The 27,880-nt window shown below is 47.7% G+C and overlaps 1 protein-coding gene across 1 annotated transcript in view; it reads left to right on the top strand.

The window, feature by feature from the left end:
- Positions 1-26,810, top strand: part of ALDH1A3 (aldehyde dehydrogenase 1 family member A3) — a 36,435-nt gene extending 9,625 nt beyond the window's left edge. The window contains exons 4-13 of the mRNA XM_060155481.1: positions 3,682-3,811; positions 4,135-4,196; positions 6,297-6,425; positions 8,027-8,140; positions 10,584-10,686; positions 12,265-12,449; positions 17,070-17,234; positions 18,628-18,785; positions 19,562-19,636; positions 24,944-26,810. Of these exons, the coding sequence (XP_060011464.1) occupies positions 3,682-3,811; positions 4,135-4,196; positions 6,297-6,425; positions 8,027-8,140; positions 10,584-10,686; positions 12,265-12,449; positions 17,070-17,234; positions 18,628-18,785; positions 19,562-19,636; positions 24,944-25,016 (1,194 nt within the window). The 3' untranslated portion in view covers positions 25,017-26,810. The remainder of the gene's footprint in view (positions 1-3,681; positions 3,812-4,134; positions 4,197-6,296; positions 6,426-8,026; positions 8,141-10,583; positions 10,687-12,264; positions 12,450-17,069; positions 17,235-18,627; positions 18,786-19,561; positions 19,637-24,943) is intronic.
- Positions 26,811-27,880: the final 1,070 nt, after the last annotated feature.

Genomic DNA, 27,880 nt, shown 5'->3' with positions numbered 1-27,880 from the left:
TATATATATATATATATATATAAAATGCTATCTGAAGACCCAGGTTCTAACCTCAGCTACTTGTTCTCCTGGCCAGCAAATTTCTAGCACCTTAGTTCCCCAGCTGCAAAACGGGGATCTTTATTCATCCCACTGCATGAGGTTGGCCTGCTCTCATGAGATGGGCTATGAAGACATTTAGGAGTTGTAAGTACAGAATTGAACGAGATCCTCAGACCTTCTTTTGGTCTTGCGGTGGGTGCTTGATTAGAGGAAATCTTGGGGCCTCCTTGTGCCTTGAGGTCCTTTGCAGCCTGCACACACAGCCCTCATATGGCTCAGACTCCTGTGTAAAACTTGCCCCAGACCTGGAGGCCCAGCTGGTAGGAAAGGAAATCTCCTTTTTGGTCTCTGATTTGGAAAAATGGTTTTTTCCTTTCTTGATCTGATGCTGGGAATGAGTAGTCAAGTGGACACCTGCATGGAGGTCAGTCAGTGCCAGCTAGGACTCTGAAATTGTTCTTGACCCTGAGTGTGTGTCTTGGGGTGGAGGGTGGAGAAACTACATTTCGGGTGCTCCTCTGGGGTGCGTTGCCCTGAGGGTGCATCCACACAGAGAGAACTGCACCTTCCTTCCGCCCTCCCCAGCTGGCCAGCCTGAACCCGGGTGAGAAGAGCTCCCTCCCAGGGTCAGCGTCTCTCTCCGTAGAGCCTCTGGTTTCTTCCTGCAATGAAAGCCAGTCTCAACTCTCAAGCTGCCAAACTGGCTTCTTCAAAAACATTTCTGTTTTCACCCAGCATGAGCTCATCGGTCTGCAATGTCCGTGAGGACTAATAGCAGGCGGGAGAGGATGTGCCTGGGCACCCTCCCCACCCTGTCCTCAAGTGTCAGTATCATCTTGGGGAGCAGTGGCTTCAAGGCCACCTTTACCTTCAGCCCTCCTGGCTGTCCTGGCAAGACTGGTGTTAAAGCACATAGAGCAAGTCCCCTCTGCCATCTGACCTCGCTGCCCACAAGAAATAAGATCCAGTTCTTCGCCACATTGTGAAAGGGACAAGAGAATGACTGGCAAATACAGTTTTTAAAACCCAGACCACATCACGGGAAAGCACGCCCTTGATGGGGTTTTCCTGCATTCTCCCGCACAAAGTGCCGCTTTCCATCATGTTCTCTTGCCAGTTTGGTGGCTTTGACAGAGCTGGGCAGTTACTTTGTGTTCAGTGTTTGGAGACCATGTGGCAGATCCAGCAGCCTCAGCTCTCTCCCCTCACTAAAGCACCTGCACCCAGACTCTGGCACTTCGGGCGCTCATCTTGGGAGCCTCGAAATAGGGGCTGTCCCTGTTTGCTGTCTTCTCAAGCAGAGCCCCACTTCTGAGCCCCTCATTTAAGCCTTGGCACTGGGGCATCTGAGGCATGTCCCACAGCACTTTTCCTTCATTCTTTAGTATCTGAGGGTTACCATGTGTTAATTTTTCAAAAGGCATATTTTTCTCCTAAAATGTTAAAAGAAATAAACTTAGAAGCAGCTGTGGTTCCCACATGGTCCAGACACAATAATTGTGTAGAAGTCCCAATGAGTAGCTAACACTTGATCTCTCAGATTCAGGCCTGTGTACTCACCTGCGAATCTTTTTTGATTTTTATTTTTTTAAAGAACTTCCTTTCTAAACCTGTTGTGACCCAGTTTTGCTTGGACAAATTCCATAACACCAACCTGGCAAATTCCTGTTGTCATTCCAGTAAACAAACGTGACTAAGTTAATAATAAAAAACAGTCAATGCTTGTTGAATGCTCATCAGGTACCAGGCTTATTGTGGGCACTTGACCTGTAGTATTTATTATCCTATTTGGAGAATGCTGAGGCCCAGAGAGTTTAGGTAATCTGTCCTAGTTTATCCAGCCAGAGAGGGTAAGCCAGGGCTGGATGTGGGCAGTAGCTCCAGGCCTCGCACGTCCCCACAAAGCTCTGTCCCAGTCTCCTGCCTTTCTCTCCCATCCCAGAAAAGGGCCAAGAGTAAACTCCCCGTTCCACTGACAGACATGTGGATGCTGTATGGAACAGCTGGGCCCTGGAGAATTTTGGCATTATTTGCAATTGTTGGGTTTCCCCTGGGAAAATGCAAGTTCCAGCTTAGCATGTAAATCACTAGGAGCCAAAGGTACAGTGTACTGGCTGTCACACTGTCCTGACTCGGTCCCTGAGCAGCATCTGCCAGGGGTGAGACACACCGGAGACCCAGACCAGCCCTGGCATCTCTAGCAACACACAGCCCTGTCTCCTTGCTGTCCCCAGCTGAGGATTGTGGAGCACCTGTCTGGCCCTAAAAGGGAAAATGACAACAATAGTCAGAGCTGTTAATTATCATCATTTGAGCAGTGGACAGTGCTGTTAGTGCTTTATGTATAGGACAGTGCTGTTAGTGCTTTATGAGGTAGGTGCCATTACTGTTATTGTTGTTGTTTTGCAGATGAGGAAACTGAGGTAGGGAGAGATTCAGGGACTTGTCAAGGCCACTCAGCTAGGAAAGTGGTTGCCTCCTGTTCAGAGAATTCTTGGTTCATTCCTGAAGCAAAGATAGAGTAGCCCCAGCCATTCATGCGGCCATCCTACATCCTTTCCAGATGCAAATGTACAGGGGCAGCAGCCTAAAAAGCAGTCACTGCCCTTACTGAAAGTCAGATGCCCCAGATTCAGTGCCAGCCATGCCGCCTACCCTCTGGATAACACAGATGAGTTTCTGGGCTCTGTTAGCCCCTGTGTCTGCACCTTGAAGTGGGAGCAGAGCCATCCATCTCGGAAATGAGGCATATGCGAGTGCACACGGAGAGGCCTCTCTTCCTTTGTAAATCATTCTCTCAGCCCAGTGACTCTAAAATGAGAATCCTGCCCTGGGCTATGTGTCAGGGTGGCCACTTCCTGCAGCCATGGATGACGGGAGGTTTCAGTGCTGGGCTCAACTGGGGCCGCTTGTCTGAGGGACAAAGGGGTTCTCTTCAGCCCAGCTGGAAACAGAAAAGAATCCCTGCCATTGAGTGGCTGTGCGCTCGCCTGAGGAGTCGCCCCTCACCACCAAAGGCCAGTCTGCTCCCTTCCCACCACGCAGCGCATCCGCATCCGGCTGGCAGCCCAGTGCGGGAGGAGCTTGGAGTGCATCTTTGTGCTGGTGGCACGACCCCTCTGGGCTCCGTCACTCTTTCCACAGCTGTGCTGGTCAGCAGGGCCAAGAAGAAGGAACCTGCGTCCCCCTTTCTCTTTTGTTAGAGGAGCCGGCCCCTCCCCAGCCACCCCCCCAAGTCCTTGAACCTTCTGAGAGCTCCCCAGAGCGCACAAACCCATGTGTCCAGGTCCCACTGCTGGGGCAACAACACTCCAGACAGATGACAGAAGACCAACACTGAGGCGTATTCCTTCCCAGCGAGGCTCCAAACCAGCCTTGTACCCTCTGTCCTTCGTGGGGACCCGTGCCTGTGCTCTGGCCAACCCTCCAGGCTGAGGTGTTTTGAAAGAAAAGCAGTCCTTGACAGCCTGGGACAGGTCTTATCTTAAATGAGGTATCTTGCTTTCTGATGAGTCCCATGGCTGTGAGGTACTGAGAGCAATGTTCTAGGACTCTGCTCTCTCTCCCTGCCCTGTCTTTAACAACCTGACGGTTAAAAGGAAAACTGTGTCTTAAAAATATTTTGTCTTATTATTGCAGACCCTGGAAACGATGGACACAGGGAAGCCGTTCCTTCACGCCTTTTTCATCGACCTGGAGGGCTGTATCAAAACCCTTCGATACTTTGCAGGGTGGGCAGACAAAATACAGGGCAGGACCATCCCCACAGGTGAGCCAACTCAGGACTCTCAGCCTCGTCCGGGGTCTCTTAGGGGTTCTGTCTTCTCACTCCTCTAGCTAGCCTCTTCAGAGCACCCCCGGGTCTTTTCCCCAGAGCATCCTTCCCACACCCAAAAAGGAAATGGCACTGTGTCAATCCTTCCTCTAAGGAATTTTACTTTTGAAATTGAGTTAAAAATCGCTGCATTATGGAAGAGATAGGACTTAGAGCTGACACTTGGTGGGCTTCTGGGTTTCTTTCTTGTCTTTTTACTCCTTAAGATCCTTAACCTAGTTTCATGCGAGCACGTTCTCTGTTAATCTCTTTTCCAGATGACAATGTTGTGTGTTTCACCAGGCACGAGCCCATAGGTGTGTGTGGGGCCATCACTCCTGTAAGTATGGCAACTTCTCTAGATAGATCTGTATAGATCCCACCCCATTCCCCTGTGGCCTTTGGAACCAATTTCTAGTGGGTTTTGATTCGATTGCACTGGTATTAATTGAGCATTTGCTCTGTGGCATGGAGCTTGGTGCTTGAGGGTCATCAAGATGGATCAGACCCCATGCCTGCTCTCAAGGGGCTGATTCCAGGAGTGCAACAGGAGACACATGGATTCAAACCAAAGGGGTCAGGGATGGCCAGCTCCCCTCGGGCAGTGGTCTCTCAGCTGGGCCTTGAGGATAAGAAAGAGTTGTTCAACAGGAAAAAGGGGTTTCTGAGCAGTAGGAATGGCCTGAGTGAGGGTGTGGAAGTGTCTGGACTACTTGGAGGGCAGTAAAGATAGCTGGTGAGGTCAGAGCTTAGGTGGGGACAAAGTGAGGAAGAGGAAGAGCAGCCAGCAGGTGGTGCTGGCTCAGCATCCAGTATGCCTTGCTTCCCAGGGCCCAGGACTTTATTCACTGGGCCATGGAGAGTCTGGCAGGTGCTGGGGATGCTATGATGCTGCCATCTATTGGAGGAAACACCAGGCCACTGCACCAGCGGGGGAGGCGGGCGGCAGTGTGAAGAGGGTTGGAGAAGGGCTCTGCAGGGGCCAAGCAGACGTGTCCTTCAGCCACCAGTCTTGAGAGCCGGGAAACAGTCAGGCCAAATGTGCTCTTGCCCATCAAGTTGGGAGGGATCACCTAAAGATGGGTGTAGAGTGAGAAAAGAAGAGGGCCTGGGGCCAATCCCACAGACCACCAGGGAATCCCATGGAGAAGTCTGAGCAGCCAGAGTCAGGGGCCTCCCAGGGACATAATACATTTCCAGAAAGAGACTGTAGTCAGTGGGGTCATCTCCTATGTAGGAATTCAAAAAGACAGAAACACAGCTGTTAGATGTGCTTCCCAAGAGAGGCATCGGGGGAGTTGGGGCTAATGGAAAGGGAGCTGGGCACGTGGGGATGGCCCTTCCAGAAGCTGCAGTGAGAGAGAAGGGAGCTGCTAGAAGAGGCAGAGGCCAGGAGAAGATGCAGATTTGCTTGTAGGTGAGGAGAACTGATGGCATTTATGTGCTAAGGAGTGGGGATCCAGAAGAAGAGGGGACCCCGATCACTATTGGGGGAACCCTAAGACAACACCTGCTGTCATTAGCCAACCACACAGGCCCCTGGGAAATGGGATGTTATATTTGTTGTCTAGTTGTAGGAATTCCAGACAGAGCTGGGGGGAGAAATCCAGCTAGCCATTGGTCAGCCCTGCAGGGGGGACGTCATTGGAGTATAAGGAGCCAAACGGACTGTTTGGGGGGTCGGAGGTGAGGCACGGCTAGAATCAAGCTAACTGCGCTCTTGGAGATGCTCGGTTTCATCTCGTCTCATCAAAGATGTTACTTAGGCAAGCTGTGTAGTGGAGGAAACAAGCCTGGGCATGAATCCTGGCCTTCGTCTGAGGCACAGTTCCTCCGTGCCTCAGTTCCCTCTTCTGTCAACAGGAGCGGTAATATGACTGCCCAACGCAGGTGTGTGGGGATCAAATGAGTTCAGATTTTGGAACCGCACCTGGCACACAGTGGACACTCAGTGGGCGAGAGTGTTTGTCAGGCCTGATGTCACAGCAATTTCGATATCCCTGCCTCTGGGGTGAAAGGATGACAAGAAAGCATTTCCCAAGGTGTATTTCACCAAACACCCATTCGGTGGGGGTTAGTATGTGTTCTGTAAAGAGAGAAAGAGATCCTGTGCCGTTTGCGTTTAGGAGAGGCGGGGCTAATTTCTGTGGGACTTTTCGGAGATGTTAACATGCTGATGGCATTGTAAACCTCCAAGAGGAGAAGGTAGTACACCTATAGCAGAATCCTCTTTGCAGTGACCACCTATTAGCATCTCCCAGAATGCAGTTTAGGAGGCGCCAGGCAGGAATGCAGTTCTGATCATCGCATACTCCTACGTTACCTCCTATACCCCAAATCTAAACCATGCAAAGCAAGTGCTCCATGGAGGCATCGCAGGGCCTCCAGGACAGTGTAGTAGTGGATCTGGGCCCCCCAACCACTCTGTGTTCTGCTGCAGTGGAACTTCCCTCTGCTGATGCTGGTGTGGAAGCTGGCACCCGCTCTCTGCTGTGGGAACACCGTGGTCGTGAAGCCAGCGGAGCAGACTCCCCTCACGGCCCTCTATCTCGGCTCTTTGATCAAAGAGGTAAGATATCCAAAGAGAAAATATTCTGTGTCCTCAATTACATTGCCACTCCCAGGAACCAGGCCACCGTCACAAGATGAGTCTGCCCCATGGAGCTGTGCTGTGCTTGCCAGCGCCGGCCGGCTCCTGGCCGAGTGGGAAGGGAATGCCTCCTGGGTTTCACTTGGCAGCCGCTCATTCCCTCTCCTGCTTGCGGTCACTGAGATAGAAGAGACTCCATTCCTCCCACTGATCCTAATGAGAATGATTTACTCTTATTATGAGCTCAAACCCATGGTTTATGACCAAATATTTTGTCTAGAGAATTTACAGGAGGGTTACTTGGGAGGCAGGTTCTTTGGGCCCTGCACATGTGGTGTACAAAATGGTCCATTCTTCTTGTGGGTGGGTGATCTCGCCAGCTTCCCCTGGAGGGGCTACTGCTGAGCCCTGAGCCTCCTCATCAATGCTCTGCTCTCGGGTGACCGTCCTCTTCGTGGCAGCCACCGCGTAGGGAAATGGACAGCCCAAAGGGACACCTCCTTCCAGACACACCTGGCAATGTGTTTCAGTCATTTTGTCCCCAACTCGTATGTTGCAAAGAGCTTTAAAAAGAAACTCGAAGAGAAGAGGGATAGGAAGTAAGATCCATTCATTCCACTTCTCAGCTGGGCTAATACGACAGGAAAGCAAGACCTTTATTACTTAGATGTAAGGCTGCAGAGCCAATAATTGACCAATTTCCCACTTTCCTTTGACCCGTGATGTAGGACCTTATGACATCGTAGTAATCAGACTTACAGATTCTAAAGTCACAACTGTTTCAAAAAGTGTTTAGGAAAACTAAAGACTCAAGCACGATGTTGTAAAATCTTGCCTTACTAAAATAATGTGTTTTAATGAAGACACTGGCATCCCCCAGGGGTTCAGCATGCCCCAGTGGTTCAGCATCCCCCACCTGTTCATTTGTGGTGCTCTTGGTTAATAAAGAGGACCCAGCATATGAGGAGCACCAAGCATGAATGTGAAAGAAAAGTCGCTCCCTACCTTCAGGATGTGCTGGCTCTTGGCGTGACCCAGGTTCAACAGCAGGGATTCTGAGGGAGTGAGACCGTATTGCCATTTGGAACATTAATGGGGCAGATTTTAAAAATGAAAGCTGAAGCCCAGGAAGGGTATTTTGCAGGTGCCTCCGAGTTGGGGACTGTGACCAAGGTGTCCCTTCTCCCCCCAACACACAGACAAACACACACACACACAGATACACAGAGACAGACCCATATAGACACAAACATAGACACACACAGAGACAGACCCATGCAGACACACACACAGAGACAGACCCATGCAGACACACACACACACACACACACACACACACACAGAATGGTGCTCTGCTATGAAATGGCCACTGCCGTTTTGCTCAGAAGCCCTTTGGGGTAGGCAGGGCCGCCCAGAAGGAGGGTGTGTGCCTTGCCTTGGCCCCACCCGCACACTGGCTGACTGGGTCTGGTCTCGGGGTGGCGATAGGAACCGGGCCCAAGCTTCCAGGTGAGGGTGCTGCTCTGCTCAGGGACCTCACCCAACCTCCTCTTCTGAACACCATCTCAATTTCCTCCCAGGTGGGATTCCCTCCGGGCGTGGTGAACATCGTGCCAGGATTTGGGCCCACGGTGGGAGCAGCAATTTCTTCTCACCCTCAGATCAACAAGATAGCCTTCACTGGGTCCACAGAGGTAACCCTCCTCGCCGACTATGGGGGACAGTGGCTGTCGCTGAGAATTCTCTGTTTAGAGGCTAAACTATGATGACCCCATTTTAGTACATATTTGTACTAAAAAAATAGTACTTTTTTTTAACAATCAGTTAAAAAAAAAAGTTACTGGTCCAGTTTCCAAACTAAATAAATATCTAATTCATTTACTCAGAAGCCTCAGAAGAAAATATTCATAGATAAGATAAAAGAAAAATTGAAATATCCATAGGATAAACAGCATAATCAAGGTTAAAAAATAAGCCTAAGGTGATTGGCAATATTGTAGTATTGATCGTACATTTGAAAGTGTAAACTTTTGTTTCAGAAATTCCATTTTGAAGCAACTACTATTCTCATGAGCATTCAAGGACATACTTTCAAGTATATTGTATCCATCCTATATGACGTTTTACAGCCATTACAATAAGGAAAGCTGTCCATGATCTATTGCTGAAGCACCAAAAAAAAGTAAATTGTAGGGCTTCCCTGGTGGTGCAGTGGTTGAGAGTCCACCTGCCGATGCAGGGGACACAGGTTCGTGCCCTGGTCCGGGAAGATCCCACATGCCGCAGAGTGGCTGGGCCCGTGAGCCATGGCCGCTGAGCCTGCGTGTCCGGAGCCTGTGCTCCACAACGGGAGAGGCCACAACAGTGAGAGACCCGCGTACCAGAAAAAAAAAGTAAACTGTAAGAAAGTATATACTATATATATGTATATACCATTAGTAAAAGGGTGTGTGTAGAGAAATAGAAATTACCTGGAAGGACTCCTCCCAAAAATTCTTACTGTGGCCTCCTCTGGGGCAGGTCCTGGGGCATTAACAGAGTGAGGGAAGATAAAAACTTTCCCCTTTAATTTACACACATCTATATGTGGGAATTATTTCTAATGAGAAAGTACTTCTTCTGTACTTAAAAAAATAAATGGATAAAATTTCCCCAGCAGTAAGTGCTCCCATCTCCCTCCTAGTTTAGTCCAGCCAGAGGCCCAAGACCCAATCCTATGGCTGCTGGACAATAGCTGGAAGACAGGGGACTGAGGGGGACGGAGGGGCAGAGAGGGTCCTGCCCCCCAGCGGCTCCTATGTCTTCCCAGTCTTCTCACCCAACAGCAGAAGCATCACTGCCCCTGCCCCTGCCCCTGCCCAGCTTCTCTCTCTAGGCGACTGCAGGGCTACCCATGGGTCCAGCCGGGTGGGGCTGTCACCAGGCAGCCAGCCTCCTGCACAAGAAGGTGGCTTCTGTGACCCCAGGGATTGCTCAACTGACAGGCATCTCCCTAAGAGGGGTGCTTCCCACCGAGGCCCCCAGCTGTGCCTCAGCCTCACAAGAGATCGCAGGCCCACAGCAGGCTGGTTTGCTTCAGGTACTCTCCCTGGAGACAGTCCTTATCACCTGGATCAGGCCATCCACACCTCCTTCAGGCCATCACCCAGGAGCTGGCCGAGTTTTAAAATGCACTCTCGGGGACTGCCCTGGCAGTCCAGTGGTTAAGACTTCACCTTCCACTGCCGGGGGGGCGGGTTTGATCCCTGGTCAGGGGGCTAAGATCCCACGTGCCTCGCAGCCAAAAAACCAAAACATAAAACAGAAGCAATATTGTAACAAATTCAATAAAGACTTTAAAAATGGTCCACATCAAAAAAAAAAAAAAATTAAAAAAAAATGCACTCTCACCTTAGTTTTGAGGAAATAGCCTCAGCCCTGAAAGAGCCTAGCTCTGCCTCCTGCTGGCTATCCGGCACTAGGCCCCTATGTGCACACTGGTCTCTAAGAGTCTCCCCACTCAGAAGTTGGTGGCACCCGGCCCAAGACAAGTCACTGCTGTGTGCTGGGCCAAGCCCACCTCTAGCAGTGCAGGGGATGGTAGGTACATGCGGGAGGTTGGACATCACAGTTTGTTGAGTGGTCCTCCCGTTACTTCATAGGAAAGCAATTCTCTCCCTACCCACTGGGGGCCCTCAGTCTTAGGGTGTGTTTCCCATCCTAAAGGTTAACTCCCCTATTTCCCTAATTCTCAGAGGTTCCCTCAGATTATACCAAAGGACCACACAGACCGACCTCCCCTTGGTCCCTTGAGCTGGACCAGCCTGATGCCGGGAGGGACAGGCACCAGGACAGGTGACAGCCAGCTCCACCACTAGCCAGCTGTGTGGCCGTGGGCAAGTCACTGAGCCTTCAAAGGCTCTCTGTCCACCCCAGTACGTGGAGCAACTCAGATCCGGGATTCCAGCCGTGTCTGATCCGAGAGGAAATGCTGGGAGAGGCCAGGGGAGTGAGGGGGCAGCATCAAGGCCCAGGGTGCCTGGGTAGGGAGGCCGCAGCCCAGGCCATGCCACACTCATGCCTCCAGGCTTGTCCAGAATGTGTGGGCCACATCCAGCTGTGTCCGAGGCTTAATGTGGTCTGGTTTTTATCCTGAAGGTTGGAAAGCTGGTTAAAGAAGCCGCCTCCCATAGCAACCTGAAGAGGGTGACACTGGAGCTTGGTGGGAAAAACCCCTGCATCGTGTGTGCTGATGCCGACCGTGAGTCTCTCCCCTTCCGGGCATTGCTGGGGCTTTATGGGACCCGTAAATCTCTCCCCACTTCCTTGCCCAAATCAGAACCAATTGAGAAAGACAAGCACACACACAATGGGGATGTTTCTCCACCTCTCCCTCCATAAATAATAGGCAGATGGAGATCCAAACGCCAGCTTTACTGCTGGTAGAAAGCTGCGTTGGAGGAGGACATGTTTCCTGTGGTAGCCAGAGAGGCCGCCTGTTTCTGCCCTTCATGAGTTTGCCTTCCCTGTCCTTGCAGAGCTGGGGCCGTGACAAGCGGGCTGGGGTTCTTCTCCAGAGCCCCCTGTGTCGGGGGAGAGGGGGAAGGCCAAGAGGAGGAGGAGAAGGGCATGTGCTCCCCCCACAAGCATTCATCATTCTACCCTCCAAGTCGGTACTTCCTATGATGCTTTCAGGCTCTCGAAGACTTGAGATATTTCTTCCTTCTTTGTCTCAGATCTGACAAAACAGAGGCCAGTGGCAGGTGACCCTTAAAGATATCCTGCTGGCCTAGGTGCTGTCTCTCCCTTCACTACCTCTTCCCTGGGAAAGCCACCCTGCCCAGCAGCTTGGGGGCAGTTTGTGTCTCATGACATAATATTAAAATAGACACTCTTCTTGGTTGTCATGTCCAGAAGAGGGAAGGAAGGGCCACATCAGACATTCATCGACCTGCTGACATGGTCCGCTGCCAGATTTTTGGTGTGACTTCCCAAGTACACTAAAACACCTTTGCCTTAAAGAACAGCCTCCCCCACCTGCCCACTGGTGCCAGGAATTCCTTTCATGGAGTACAAAGCCTTCCACTCCACACTCAGATAAGTTTGAAATTGCAAATATCCCTGAGAAAAAATGATCCTAGCACAATTTCTCGCCAAGGTGTAAATAACTGGTTTCAGTTCTACTCCTTGAAGCTGGCTTTCAATGGGAGAGGACTGGGTGAGGAAACAAGCCCCAAGGAAAGAAAGGGAGGCTAGGTGTGAAGGTGGACTGCTCATTTTTGCCTGGTTTGGTGCTCCCTGATGGAAGCCTCATCAGTGTTGCTAGTGGTCTCTGGAGCCACACGGAACAGTACTGGGTATTGCCCCACTGTGACCCACATTTGGAGTTCCAAAGAGCCGGACTCCTGTTTTGCATTCTTGTGCCTCCATATCTGGGTGCCCCTTCTGCTCACCCCCTCAGCTCACCCTCTTTCCCTCCCAATGAGGAAAACTACAGCTGAAACACAGGACTCCTGTCTGAGGGTTGGTTTGATAAGGGTCATGTGAGCAAGTGAGGTCATGGGCAAGTGAGGTGAGGATGTGACAAGTCTCTGTGCTCATTAGTGCAGTAAAGACACTAAGTCCTGCAGTCAGGGGACCTATTTAACCCCAAACTCCATGGATCGAAAAATCCCCTTTCCCATGCTCTCTGTTTGGGAAGTGCTGAGCAAAATTAATTTCTGAAACGTAGCCATCCCGGGGCCTGTTTTCTCATGTGGGCAATTAGAGTTGCAGCTGTCGCCAGTCCGGCCTTAACAACTTAATCGCTTCCTCTTCCCTCGCCGCCCCCTCTCTCCAGTGGACTTGGCAGTGGAGTGCGCCCATCAGGGAGTGTTCTTCAACCAAGGCCAGTGCTGCACGGCCGCCTCCAGGGTATTTGTGGAGGAGCAGGTCTATGATGAGTTTGTCAGGCGGAGCGTGGAGTTCGCCAAGAAACGGCCCATTGGAGACCCCTTCGACATCAGGACCGAACAGGGGCCCCAGGTAACCTACTGACGTATCAGATCTTGAGGTGCACGTCTGGGGGCTGAACCAGGCAGGCCTCTGGCCCTGGCCCTGTACAGCTCTGGTGCTCTGTGACTCCAGGGGACTCCCTTACTCACTTGCCCAGCCACCTGAGGCTTTTGTTCAGACGCTGATCAACAGTTCACTCCCATCAGGTCTTGGTAGTGTTATGAAATGGGGGTGTACACACAGAGCTCTGCTCTTTGCAGCAGATAATGCTGAGCTCTAGGCCTTGGTGGAAGGGAGGCATTCCCGGTTCATAAGTCCATGTGACTGCACCCTCCAGCCAAAGGACCAACCCTTCTCTGAGCCACCAGGGTCCCCAGGAGAGAGCCTCAGGCAGAGGCTGTCTTGCCTGGCTGGGCTCCCTGCAGAAGCGAGTTGTAACCCTGGCTAAAATGCAGCAGAGTACAGGTGGAGGCAGCAGCTGGAGCCAGAGGCCTCAGCCTGGAGGCCCTTGAGCTCATGTGCATTATAGGACAAAGTGACCATCAGAAACCAAAGAATCCCACTGGAAAGGGCTCGGAGGATGGGGATACATCTCCAGGCAGTAGGAACACATCTCTGGAGACCTGGTTTTTGAAGCTAACGACAGGATGAAAATGATCATAACCACGAGGTTTAATAACCTCTTTAAGAGGGCAGGTCCTGTATCACTTTCTTACTAAGTATGCAGTGCGGCAGATGGATAAATATTTAAAAGAGGGCAGCCTGACCATCCCATGCATTATTAAAATGGAGTTCAACAGCAGCCTACTTTGCTTGTAGCCAAAGTCCTGCTCCAGCCAGGAAATTTCAAATCACATGTCAGGACTCACCCAATTTGTGTCTGTTCCGGGAGCTGGCTACTTACCCACTGCGTTGGCACCACGTGTTTCCACGGGAAGCCATGGATCTGAGGGCAAGTTTGGCTCTGTGATTTTGTGAAAGCCACAAGCTCCTTCCAAACCTCAGTTTCCTCATCTGGAAAATAGTGTAATTGATGAATATTATGAAAATTTCAAGGCACTTAATACGTTTTTATTTTTTAAGGGGGGGGCATTAAATGGCAGGCCCCCTGATCTAAGTGGCAGCAAATGTCTGTGCATGACTTCAAGCCACATCGGTTAGGTCTTGCTTAACCATCTTGGCTGGGGATAGGGGAGGGCCATGTGGAAAAGGTGTGTTTCTGGCTATAGTGCCCACCCCTGCCTTGCCCCATCCCACATGCTCTGTGGCTCTGGAGCCACGTGACGCTGGTGGAGAGAAACATCTCCACTTGTGGCCAGCACTCCGCATCCTGTCAGGCCTCAACCCCAAACCCAGCAGCCAGTGACACAAAGTTGTCCATCGGCCTTGGTTGGATTTCAGGTATGAATACAGACATGGCCACAAGTCATTATCAAATCTGCTGTGATTGTAAAGCTAACCCAGAATCCGTGGGAAATATGTGAGCTGATCCCATTCTAAGGAATCCCTTTTACCCCATCATTATTCATAAGTCTCTTTCCAAGGCTTCAGGCTTGACTTTTGAAGCCAGATATAGAAATCTCTTCCAAAACAGCACAGTGGTGTTGATTTCATCAGTGCTTTTGATGCTGCTGCTGAAAGTCCTTTTGAAAACTCACTTAAGCCATCTAACCTCAGCATATTATTTTAGGATGTTTTTGGGGTTTTTTTTTTCTGCCAAAGTGCTTTTTCATCTACGTTAATAAGGCTTTACTCCAAGAGGATTTACAGCTGTCTAAATAGTTCTGTCTGTCTCATGCCTGTAAAACAGCTAGCTGACCAAATAGGTGTCCACTGCAGGCAGCCAGAACACTCCAGAATTATTCAGGTTTGTTTGGCAACTGAGCAAAGATATGCACAGACTCACGCAGGCCACCTGGTGGGGGGCGGGGTCCTGCATCCTCTCTGTCCTCTCCTCTCCGGCAGAGCCACTCACAGCCTTGGCCGTCTGCAGGACCCTGTTTCTCCGTCTTTGGTGCTGTGCCCTGGTGCAGCCTTCACTTCCCAGCAGGTTCTTCTCTCGCACTGTGAGGCACCAGCTGACATTCATGGAGGATTATTAGATTTAAACAACACATTCACACGGACTTGCCAGGAAGAGTTGAGTCTGGACGGTAGAGTTTCCATGGGGCCCTCCGCTGGCTTCAGGACAGACAGTCTTGGAGGCAGAACATGGTCAGTGGCCGCTGAGGGTCTGTAGTTTGATGAAGCCCCACAAGCCTCTTGGTCTCCAAGGAGGAGGAGAGAGCAATCCTGGCACTTTTAACCCAAGACTTGGTTAAGACTTCCCAGAGAGAAGTTGAGGGAACCTTGAGATATTATGAGATATGCTGCAGTTTGAGTTACTTTTTAGGTGGCAGTACTTAACACATGGTCAAAACTCAAAAGACATATAAAGGTCAGTAGTGAAAAAGTTTCCTTCATAGGCATGGTTTTTACCCTTCCATCCATGGGTATCCTGTGTTCTTAGTTCTTAGAAGTAAATTCTCCAGAATTTCTGTATATACAAGCAAAACTGAGTATGTATACAAGAATGTAATATGAATTCTGTTTTCCCTTGTTTTTACTCTAAATATCTATACACAGTACTGTTTTGCACCTTGATTTTTGTCCCCTAACAAGAAACATGAAGAGCTTTCCATATCATACCAAACCATGGGAACCTGCCTTTTTCTTTTTTATATGTACATAGACTTCCACTGTATGAATCCAACAGAATTCAAGTAACATGTACTGATGAGTATGTGGGTGTGTGCGGTCACGCATGGTGCCACAGAGTATGTCATTCCACACATACACAAGGAAATCCACAGGAGGGATTGCCCAAGTGGGACTGCTGAGTGAGAGCACATTTATGATTTCTACAAGCATTGCCAAATTACCTTCCAAAAACATGAACCAACTTACTTACGTTCCTGCCAACCTTGTATGAGCTTGCCTGTTTCTCCAGCCTTACTAACAGAATATGTATGGAGTTTTGCCCATCTGATAGTTCAAAATGATATCTCATTTGTTTTTAATGTATATATATCTCTTATAATGAGTAAGGTAGAACATCTTATCATGTTTAAAGGCCATTTGTATTTACTTTTCTATCAACTGTGCAAGTGCTTTGCATATTTTTCTCTTGTACTGCTGATCATTTTTTTGTCACTTCTAAGAATTCTTTACATACTAGAGAGAATTCTTTACATACTAGCGCTATTTCTATGATATGACTTGTCAATTTTTTCCAGTTTGTTGTTTTGCCCTTTGACTTTGCTTATGCTGTTTTTGCCTTCTTTTTTTTTTTACGTTCTCAAATTTATTAATCTTTTCTTTTGGCTTCTGGATTTCAAGCCATAGAAAGGCCATCAGCACTCCAAACTTATGGAGGCATTCTCCCACATGAGAGAATTTGAAAACTTTTTATTACTTCATCTTTCGTGATTAAGTCTTTGATCTACCTGGAATCTGTCTTGGTACAGAGTGTGAGGTATGGATCCAACTTGGTGTTTTAACACTGGGTCCACGTTTCATAAGATGACTGGTCAAGGGGCTTGCATGGTTTGTGCCCACCCTTCCAAGAAAGCCAGCCTACTCCTCAGGGACAGACAGTCATCCAAATGCACCATTGGGTTTGCTTATTTTTTTATTCAAATTTGCTTAAATTAAACCACTTTTTTATCTGAAAGTCACAGCTATAGCAAACCTATCTAACAAAGCTCTGTCTCTCCCAGCCAGAGGGAGGGGATTTGCAACAGGGTCAGGGTCAAGAACAGGGTTCCCACGGATTTGGGAAGAGGGATCATTTTTGGTGGGAAGAGCACTTCCCCCCTTGAGTCTCCCAGAGAGGTGCCCTTTGCCAGCCGGTCGAATACAACATCCACAAGCTGGGTGTTAGGCTGGTGGTACAGGGTACACCCCAGCCCAGGAGACCCCTAAACAAGGTGACAGAAGATGGAGCCCTTCTGATGAGCTGGCTCCCCATCAACCAGGAGCAGCCCCTCTACCTCACCTTGAGCCTCTACTCTGTGTCCAGGGGTGATGAGTAAGGTGGTCAGATTTACTTCTCACTTCTCTGCACTCTGGATGGAGAATTCCAATAACTGTTGGTGCCCTAGGAGCAGGGTGCAGGGTGGCCAGTTAGAATACATGGCACCCAGTTCAAATAAACAGTGAATACATTTTTAGTGTAAGTGTTTCCCAAGTATTGTTTGGGATATGCTTATACTTTAAAAATCATTCATTGCTTTTTAGGAATTCAAATTTAATTGGGCATCCTGTGGTTTTATTTGCTAAATCTGGCAACCCTAGAAGGATGGAAGAGTTAGAACAAAGAATTTGACTACTTCAGATCTTGTTTCACCCACAGATTTGGTTAACAGCATGGAGGGTGTATGAATAAACCTACACCTGGAGAAGATGAGAAAAGCCCATCTCTCCCCTGCTCCAAAGAGCCCAGATTTGTGCATCGGAGGAATATTTGCATAGAGGGAACATCTGGTACATCAATTTTTTCTTGGCCAAAACATGATGGGTAGGACAGTGATCACATAGGAGGCCGTTGGACACATAAGTTGGTAGTCACCTCCCAGAAGGAAGCCGGGCTTACCTCTCACTGTTTTACAGATTGACCAGAAGCAGTTCAACAAAATCCTCGATCTGATTGAGAGCGGAAAGAAGGAGGGAGCCAAGCTGGAATATGGGGGCTCGGCCATGGAAGACAGGGGGCTCTTCATCAAACCCACTGTCTTCTCAGAAGTTACCGACACCATGCGGATCGCCAAAGAGGAGGTACTGGGGCTGCAGGAAAAACCATGTCCTGTGGGGCCCTGTGCTGAGCTGGGGCCCAGGGGGGTGGGGAAGGGGGCTGGGCCTTTCAAACCTGAGTCTTCTCCAGGGCCCAGGGATCCCAGAAATCTTTGTGAAGGGACTGTTTTCCTTTTTCCTGTGGCCTTTCCCCTCTCCTTAGGGGTCCTTTGGGAAGCCGTCCTGCTCCTGGGACCCCTGAGCCCTGTGTAGAGTTTGTCCTAGCCCCCAGTTCCACCCATTGCTCATTGTCTCCGGGGAACAACAATCCCTCTTCTGTCTTCTAACATGTCCTCAGGTTAGCCTAGGGTGGAGGGCCATTGCAACCTGTGCATTTTGTCAGGAATTGAGCCATGGATTCAGGGCCCAAAGCTGCCTTCAGTTCCCCCAGACCGAACTTAAATGACAAGTGTTCATTCCAAAAACATGTCCTGGCTAGAAGTCTCTTTGAAGTTTTCCATCATGGGCATCCTTAGAAATGGTGGAAATTAAGATGACCCCCAATAAGAGTGTAATTCTAACTGTGTCTTTCAGTGCCACTGTTAAGCTAGTAACAACTGGTTCCCACCTGAGTCCCAGGTGCTTGGACCCCGGAATGTGGCCTTTTGGGGCACATGAAAGAGTGAATCATTGCCTAAGTCTTCCTGGTTCGAGCCTTTTATACACTTTCTCCTTGAGATTTTTATGCGTTACTAACTGTACCCTGATGGCATGAGACTCAGCTCTTTAAACCTCTCTATGACAAGCTCTGTGGGAACCAGGGCAGGTATTTCAGCAGGCTGACCCTGTCCTGCTGGGCTATGGTGCTGAACATTGAATCAGTTACAAGCTCCTTTCAAAATCACCTTTAAATGTTCAGCCTGTAGCTCTTTCCTTTCCTTTGCTATGTTGTAGATGGTGAGGAACACTGCCTCATTCCCTCCCCTGGGAGTTATTAGGGAAACATTTTAGGTCATCTTCATTGATAGAAAATGCAGCACCAAGAGACCAGGGCCTGCAGTCTGTGCCTGCAAACACCCTTCACGATAACTTTCCAAGAATGACTTCCAAGGTTTTGTCTTCAGTGCATCCCAGCATGCAGGGGCTCCTCCAAAGCTTGAAGCTGGGGCTTCTAGAAGCCCTGACCACATTGAGAGAGCTTCAACCCAACGTATTATTTTGGTTGTTATTTTTTATTTTTGTTTAATTCAGTCTTTCCCTTGGGATTTCAACCATCACACAGCTAAAAAGATGTTTGGACTCTCTCCTTCAGTTATCCTCTTCGTGCGTGTGAGCACTGTGGGTGTTTGAAAAAAGCATAAACGAAGGAAGTGCCTGTTCAGGGCATACATGCTTCATTCCAGCAGGTTCTCACTGCCATTCTTCCAATTAATCATAGATTTTTGGACCGGTGCAGCCAATACTGAAGTTCAAAAATATCGAAGAAGTGATAAAAAGAGCAAATAGCCTTGAATACGGACTAACAGCAGCTGTGTTCACAAAAAACCTCGACAAAGCACTGAAGCTGGCTTCCGCATTAGAGTCTGGAACTGTCTGGTGAGTAGAGCATGAGTGCTCGGCCCCCCTGAGCTGCCGGCCAGCTGGCTTCCTTACCCTTCTGTTAACAAAGAGCTTTTAGTTGTATATTATGTGCCAAGCACTGTCTAAGCACTTTGCTCCATCCTCATGACCACCTTCTGAGAGGGGTACTGTTATCGCCCCCATTTCACAGATGAGGAAATCAAGAGACAGAGAGACTGTGTGACTTGCCCAGGGTCACACAGCTAGTATGTGGCAGAGCAGAGCTCAGGACCAACTGTCCAGCTCTGATGCCCATGCTCTTGACCGCCGTGTTGGGCCACCCCTTATTTTTTATTCTAATTCTAAGAGCAGCACATGCTCTTGTGCAAAGTATGGATGAAAGTTCCTGTTTCACCAATAATTCTGCTGATTACACTATCCCCATTTTAAAGATAATATTAGAAGATAAATATGAATTGGAGGCCAAGAAGCAGGAGAACTTTGAGGTCAGGCCTGTCTCATTTCAGAGCTAATTCTTATTCCCTTCGCCATAATTTTCCTCTCCCTTTTTCTCCCTTTGTCATTCCCTTCCTATCCCAGTGAGAAGCTTTATACTTCAGAATATTCAAATTTTAGTTTCTGGTGGTAAGAGCAAGAAGGCAGAGATCAAAAACACTGTTTTCATGATTAAAACCTTGACAAAAAGTCTCCTTTAGGTGACGCTCTACACCAAGTGCCTAGTAGCTGCAACACCTGAGGTCCAGTTGGGTCCTCTCCTGGTGACCCTGAACTTCTCTTTATTCTCTCTCCAGGATCAACTGCTACAATGCCATCTACGCACAGGCTCCATTTGGTGGCTTTAAAATGTCGGGGAATGGCAGAGAACTGTAAGTGTTTCTGTCACTCCATGCCTGTCAGCAGGGCCGATAAAAGATACACTAGGTCCGCAGTGTATGGTGAATGGTGGCCCACCCTCCAGTCCACTGAGCTCTCCCCTGTGCTGTGCTTTCCCCCTGGGCTGGGCCGTGTCCCCCATCTTCTCTCTCCTTCCTGCCCTTCCCTACCCTTATCCTCACGCCACCCCAGGACCGACCCCCAGCCTCAGCATATGTGTCCTCCCCAGCACCCATCCCATGTGGAGATGTTCAGTAGGTACTTGACCTAGGCTCACTGCAGGACAGGGCAGAGCTGGGAAGTGCACTTTCCGCCAGACGCAGGATGTCATTACTCACTCAAACCCTGGCCCTCAGCAGGGAGGATGGGCTGTTTCCCAGGTCAGGCTGTGGCCCTTCTGCCCATAAGTAAGTTCCCAGGGACAGAGCGTGGGTGACTCTGGCTCCTCCTCAGTACCTTTTCAGAGGATACTGCAACATGCTGGACCTCCGAGCCTCTGTCAAACCCACCGCACACTCCTTCATGGTGCCCTTCTGTCTTGCCCTTTGGGAGATTGTGCTCCATAGACCTAGACTAATGGATGGATCTTCTGTGTCTGGCCCAAGATAAAAGGCCCAGGCCTAGAGCTGGATGGAGTGTTCTGGGGGTGGGCACGCTGTGGTTTCCAGCCAGATGCTGCCTTCTCTCCCACATCTTTCTTGGTGGTCGTTGGGGTTTTATTAGCCTTTGTGGACAAATAGCTTGTAGGATCAATCTTCCCAGGGAAACCATCTGTGACAACACACAGGGTCATTCCTGGAACATCTCAAAGGACTCTGAGCTCTTCCTCTTATTTAAACAGTTTGTATTATTTATATACAGATGCATCACTTCGAACTTATTTGTACATCTTCCAGTAGGAGCACTCAAATGCTTCCCCTTGGCTTGGGCCTTAGTGGGGCCTTTGGGCAGCTACCCTTCCAGATTCTTAATCAAGATGTATGAAGGAATGAACGGGGCTGGCTTCCATCCCTGAGCAAATGCTCTTGACCAGTCTCCAGGGAATTGGGGGCCCTTCCCCCTTCTCAGTCCTTCTTTCTCATTCATCCTGACTCGTGGCAATACAGCAGAGCCATCTGAACATCTGAGTAGAGTATGTCCATTTGTGTCCCCCTAATTCCTAAAATTGGTTTGCCCTTCCAGAGCCTCAGTAAATTCTTGGCCATGAAGACCCTTTACAGAAACCTTGTTCCCTCTGTTGAATGGCTTGTTTGTGTTGTGTTCTGTGAGCCTCTGTTCATTACCTCTTCACACTCACCTGTCCACCAGGGACATGAGACCTGGGCTGGGATTACCTGCATCACCTCTAGGGCCCACCAATAGCACTGGCCACAGCTGACATTTGCTGAGCACAGACTCTGCCAACCTCTATCTGAGAGCCTTGCACATGTTAAGGCATGCCGTCCTTACAACAGTCCCTGGGATAATCTGAGTCCATTCAGGCTGCTGGGACAGAATACAGTAGACTGGGTGGCTTAAACAACAAACATTTATTTCTCCACTTCTGGAGGCTCAATATCCAGGTGTCTGTTGAGGACCCTCTTCCTGGTTCACAGGCAGCCGTGTTCTCTCTGTGTCCCGAAGAAAGTGTTCTCTGGGGTCTCCTTTATAAGGACACTAATCTCATTCTTGAGGGCTCCACCCTCTTGACCTAATCACCTCCTAGAGGCCTCACCTCCTAATTTCTTCACATTAAGGATTAGGGCTTCAACATTTGAATTTCAGGGGGACACACATGTTCAGTCTACTGCAGGTAGGTACTACTGCTACCCCTATTTTTGGATGAGGAAACTCAGGGATGCCCAGAGAGGTCCTGTGCCTTACCCAGGTCACACTACCAGTAAGTGACAGAGTTGGGATTGAACTCTTAAACCCACCACACCACAGGGCCTTGCTCAGCAGGGGTCACCTCTGTGAGCCACCTGGGATGAAGCCAGCCAGGGTACACAGAGTCATTTGTCTCCTCGCTCTGCTGCTTCAACCAGTCAGGTTGTGACAGCTGGGGGACCCAGAACCCCACAAGGCCTTCCTCACAGAGGCCAGGCACAGCCTCCTCCCACAGCAAGAACTTCAGTCCCCAAAGCAGATGTCCTTGGATGCAGTAAGGGTGTGTGGGGCCCACCTGACTTCTAGGCAACTGACTCACACCCACTATTACTGCTTTTCTCACCTGCATCTCCCTCCCCATCCCCGGTGGCACCGCCTGCCCGCTGCAGAACAGGGCAGGGGAGTATCCGCTGCACTTAGTCCGTGTGTCATCCTGCCGGTTAGCCAAAATTGGGACTTTTGTCTGTTTTTTCGACCCTTGGCATATATTTTCCCAAAGCTTTTGATAAAGTACTTTAACATAATTCACAAGGAGACTGGAAGCTGGCTTGAAAACAAATTTCCGTTTTCAGTTGTCTCTAATTAATGTCTTCACGTTGCAGTGAGTTCCCCTTTTTTATGCTGGAGCACTATGCGGTGGATTCCATGGTTTTCCCCATCCCCGGCCGCCTGGGTGGGACTGGCTATCTGCCGCCCACCCACCGGCCCCTCTGGGATCTCTCCCTGTACAGGTCTTGGGATGAAGCCTGCAATTTCTCTTCCTCCTGGACACTTTTCTTAGTTCTTTGTTTTGCTTTGCAATATAGTAACAAAAAAAAATGCACACTGTAGAGACACGTGGGAAGTCAAGGTCTCCCTCCCCTGACCTCAATCCCATTTGTTAGAGGTAACCACTGTCCCATCATCCATTTTATTCATTTTGTTCACTTGTTCATTTGTTCACTGGCATATATTTACTGAGCACCTTTGATGCCCCAGGCACATGCTAGGCTCTGAGCACACAGTAGTGAACTCTATAAACAGCAGTGCCAATGCCCCCAACATTCTGGTGAGGTCCAATGGGAGAAAGGCTGAGCTTATGGATGAGTGAGCGCCAAGGCGGTCACAACTGGGTGAGAAACCATTTAGGAAGGGCCACAGGGGGTCAAATAAGAATGACAAGAACTTGAACTAGGGCAGTGACTGCAGGAATAAAAAGAATGAGGTGATTCATGCACTTAATCTTACAGGAGTGATTTCATATTGGACTTACTAGTTATGTGCTAATTCAGCATGATTTTATCACTTGGTTTGCTTTTCTTTCTTTATGCAGTTGAGAAATCATTAACTGCGTTGAATTTTTACAGTACAATACGATGTGCTCATTTTTAAAGGTTATTGTACATTTTCTATACATACAATGGATGTAAACATGTGTTTTTTTTCTGTTTTCAAATGACTTGGGAGGAAAATACTTTTTGCTCTTAAGAATGGGTTTTGGATATCCTAACCTTCTTTTTATTGGTGGTCTCCTATGATGGACTTTTGAGTTATTTCCAAGGGGTTTTGCTGCTACAGACCATGCTGATGTTCTTCCTTGCGCATAAATCTTTATGCACTTGTGGGGAATTGTTCTCAGAATAAATTCCCAAAATTGGGTAATCCAGCACATGAAAAATGGGCTCCCACTCTTTTGGTTTGCATTCCTTTAATTGTAAGGGGTTGAGCACCTTATTAACACTTATTGGTAATCTTTATTTTTCTTCTGCAAACTGACTATTCATGTCGTTTGTTGATTTTTCCATTTGTTTTTTTAAATTGGTTTGTAAGAGCTTTTTGTGTATTAAGGAAAACAGCACTCCGTTTCTCACACAGTGTTGTAAATGTAATTTTTTTCTAGTTTATAATTTGCCTTTGGGTTTTTTAATGGAGTTTTCTGCTCTGCAAAAGTTGAATTTAGCATTCTGTATATGGCTTTTATATTTTGTTATGTTTAGAAAAAATTACAAAATAATTCACCCATTGTCATGTATCATTCTTGAACTTCGTTTTAGGACACTACCAAAGAACTCAATGACATATTAACAATAAAATAATAATATTACTTTCTACCATTTACTTTTTACCTAGCACATAGTAGGTAAATTTGCTCTATTTGAATCAACTCTAATCATTATAACTATAGGGAGGTGATGGTATTCCAATTTTACAGATGATGATATTGAGGCTCAGGGAAGGCAAAAAAACTTGCCTTAACTGCATAGATCCAAGCCAGTAGTTATCCAGCTTGAGCTACCTCAGAATCCCATGGCTTGTGAATCCCCTGGCTGTTAAGGCACAGATTTCTGGGCCCCACCCCTAGGTTCAGTAGGAGTATTAATTTTCTATTGCTGCTACAATAAATAACCACAAAATTAGTGGCTTAAACAACATTAATGTATTATCTCACAGTTCTGAAGGATAAATATCTGACATGAGTCAGCTAATTAGCAATTTTAATTCCATCTGCAACCCTAATTCCCCTTTGTCATATAACCTAATATTTTCAAAGGTTCAGAGAATTAGGATGTGAACGCCTTGAGGGGGGCATTATTCTGCCTACCACAGTAGGTCTGGGGGACCTGAGTCTCTGCATTTCGAGCAAGTTCTGAGGTGAGGCTGGTGCTGCTGGTCTGGGGGCCACACTTTGAGAAGCTCTGGTCTAAGGGATGAGATGGGATTCTGTCTCGAGTGTTTCTAGCTACAGAGCCTCCATGGCCACCTCTTTTCCTAAACAGGTGCACATTCTTATTTACATAATGGCAGAGCAAGTCTTGTAGAGGCTTTTAAATCGATCCAAAGCCACCTCTCGGTTCTGGGAAGGGGATCTGCCCTAAGGATGACTCATGATGCCTGAGATGGGTCACTGGGCTCTGCAAGACTTAAGGAAAGGATGTATACCAGAAACACGGACTCAAAGGCTGCGGACTTCCTCATGTCCACTCTGCTAACGTCCGCGCCCCTTGCTGCTCCATACTGGCCTCACTCTTCTTACAGCTGGTCCCCAGCTCCAGGTCCTCTATGTCCCTGCCCAACATGGATGCTCTGGCCACATACCCGGTCAATAGCTTCGGGCCTCTGCCTCTTCTGTCTCTTCAAGCAGCTCCACCCAGGGATTTACCACTTTGTTTTAAATCCCCTTCATCCTTTGAAGGCAAACCCTTAGTCCTTCTGAATATTTCAGAAGCATCACACACACACAAAACTTGACATTTAACCTTCAGTTACATATCCAGGTACTTAAACTTACTAATGGTCTTACAGTCCTTAGACTCTATTAAGTCCTCACATTCTGGCCTTTGCACAGACTCCAGACTGCCCAACAGAGTACTAGCCTGTGAAGCATTAGAACTCGGTTCACACAGAATGGCTAAGTGCCTGCCCATGTTATATCTCCCTCTTTTCTGTGATCACAGAGGTGAATATGCGCTGGCTGAATACACAGAAGTGAAAACTGTCACCATCAAACTCAACGACAAGGACCCCTGAAGGAAAGGCAGGCTCCTTCCTCAAACATCTGACAGCTGAATGTGGCAGATCTAACTTGCTGAAGAGAAACCTACATTCTGACCTTCCTGGGATGCTTTCTTCTGGAGACTTTAAATCTACTGGATTTGAACGATTTTTATTTTCCTCTCACACTCCTGTTTTATTGACCAAAATGTTGTGTGTGAAATTGTAGTCCTGCTTGGGGATGGGACTAGTGGCCATTTCTGTTTTCCACTTTCCACCAGATCCCAGGGACAGTGAGGAGGCTCAGGGTGTTGTCAACAGGAAGTGGTATTTGAAGTATCGAGCAGTAGCTTAAAAATGCTTTGTTGACTCTGACTTCAGTAAGAATTTGGAAAAAAAAAATCCCTGCGTGTTCTGCAAACAGGGCTCTGTACCTGCGGGTTCCTCAGGGTTACCTGCCCACAGAACAAGCCCCTCCTACCATTCAGTGGGAAGGAATAGCAGTAAGTTTAAAAAAAAGTTAAAAACAAGGTTGGGAGTATCAGATGTGGGGAGCTTTGGGGAAGCACGTACCATGGAAGGGTCCTGAAGGCCTTGGATGTGAATGGTCTTCAAGGACTGTATGTTGACATTGACAATGGAACTCAGCTTAAAACCAATACTGCCTTTGGAATGTGACCAAATCAACAGCCCAAAGAGCTTATCTAATGCTATGTCATTGTCTACCTTAACCAAGGCACTTTCTTAGGCAGGAAATGTCACTAGTGTCACCATCGCTGCTAAAGACCCAGTGCTCTAACACTACAACAGTATAGCAAATCCTAGGATCATTAAGTCCCACGTTTTACAAATTAGAGCCATAATTTGCTTTTCCCAATTATGCATTTCTACCACTTGCCTATGTAGTTTTCCTTTTCTCCAGTTGGGGTATCAACACTTTAGTAAGACGTACACAACTGAAAAGACTGCTGTTATAATACAGCCCTGGTTTTTCAAAGTCCTACTTTGATATTAATTAGTGATTGATTAACAAATAACATCTGGACTTCATGGAGGAACTGGGTCTGCTACTACAGTGGCCTGAGCACAGCAATAACAGGTTGTGAATTTTTCTTTTCCTCTGTGTATCCAAAGGATGTGCAATTCCAAGTTTTAACTTGGAAAACTGAAAGTGTTCCCATATAGCTTTAAAAACACAAAACCAAACTGAAATTGTGTTATTCAGATACTTTTACTATTACTAACTAGTACTTTTCTAACGGTGCTTATGTTTGAGAATTAAGTTATGTTTGAGAATTAAATTGGGGCGGTAGTAATAAAATGGAGGTCAGTGTCAAAACCAGTGTATGTATAGAGAAAGTCTTAGGTGAAGTGAGGTTATCATTCTTGGTGGAAATATGCACTATGCAATTCACCTTCTCTCAATCAGTTAACACATCACTTAGACTATCAGTCACTTGTTAAATCAGGATTTGACTTCATACACTGAATTTTCAGGATTTTTCTCAAGTAACTATAAACACTAACCTTGATAATAATACATTAGAGGGTTCTTATTCTTTCATTGTACAATAATGCCTTTAATATGAAATGCTACATTATTTATAATTGGTATAATGTATCTTTTTATAGTTGTAAGTAAACAGAGGTGATGTATTTAACCTTCTGTAATATACTGTATTTATCTATATAGTATTAGATTTCACTTCTGTTAAGGTTTACTCCTGTGGTATGGTTTAAAAAATCTACTGGCCTGGGAATTCTGACCCTAACTGCAGATTGTGTTCAACAATGCAACAACTATAAAATAAAATCAGATATTTGAGAAAATTATGTTTTTTCATTTAAAGATCAGACCCCTTTTCATTCTGAGGCTGACCTTTTTCTTAGAACTTTGGTACAAAATGGCTTGTAATAAAGTGGTATCAATCACTTAAGGACAAAATTACATTTGCTCAATCCATCAAGTCCCACTCTTAGCTTGAGTGTGAAACTCACTTCTATGGTTTTGGGGGTGGACCAGGCAGCAAGCTTGGCCTCAGAGGCTCTGCATCTTAGTTGGTGAAGTTGAAGCTGTCATCTGAGCTGACTCAGTCCCTTTTTATCATAAAGTGATGAAGAGATGTGAGTGTGGGAAATGGTGGGGAAGATTGCACGGGGATTTAGGGAAGACACTGTATCCTGCAACTGTGTGCACAAGCATCCATTTTTGCCACTTCTCCACGAGGATCTCGGTGTCTGGGTTTAACTTACCTAAAGTTTCTAAGGCTTCAAACCAGTAAGCCTCAATCACCAAGTCATATGCTGACACTGAAGTTGGATCGAGAACATTCCTGTACTTGGTTAGGTCCACCAAGTTCAACCATGCCTCTCGTGTTGAGAGTCCATATCATTTTGGCCATGTAGAGGTAAAGCTCCACCCTTTCAGAGAAAATTTAAGGGAGGCTTGGATCAGATCCCTTTTAATATATGCACTTGTGTATGCTTTAATGCATTTAGAAACCTCCCATTTCCCAATCAAAATGTGAGCAGAAAATTCAAGGAAAATGGCATTACCTTCATTTGGTTTACCATGAAGTTTTACCATGAAGGTAACCATTCTGAGGACATATACTGGCTGTGGTGTGTGTACATGTGTGTGTGTACACACCTGCCCTTGTGTGCCTGTCGGGGTGGGGCACAGTAGGTTGGCACATTCTCTAAAAGTGGACCCTTTGGAATGCCCTAGCTTCTCCTGATGGTGGACCAAGCCCTTTTAATGTTCTTGCTCCTAGCATGTGGCTGACTTGAGCTTGAAGGTGGATAATTAGGGACATTTTTTAAGTGTCCAAGGAGAAATGTCTGAGGAAACAGAATACCCAGCTGAAGGGAGGTGACTAGAAGAACTGAGGGGTCAGTCA

This window comes from Lagenorhynchus albirostris, chromosome 1 (assembly GCF_949774975.1).
Source record: "Lagenorhynchus albirostris chromosome 1, mLagAlb1.1, whole genome shotgun sequence".
NCBI lineage: Eukaryota > Metazoa > Chordata > Mammalia > Artiodactyla > Delphinidae > Lagenorhynchus > Lagenorhynchus albirostris.
Note: the sequence above shows the minus strand (reverse complement) of the source record. Positions and strands in the feature narration are given on the sequence as shown.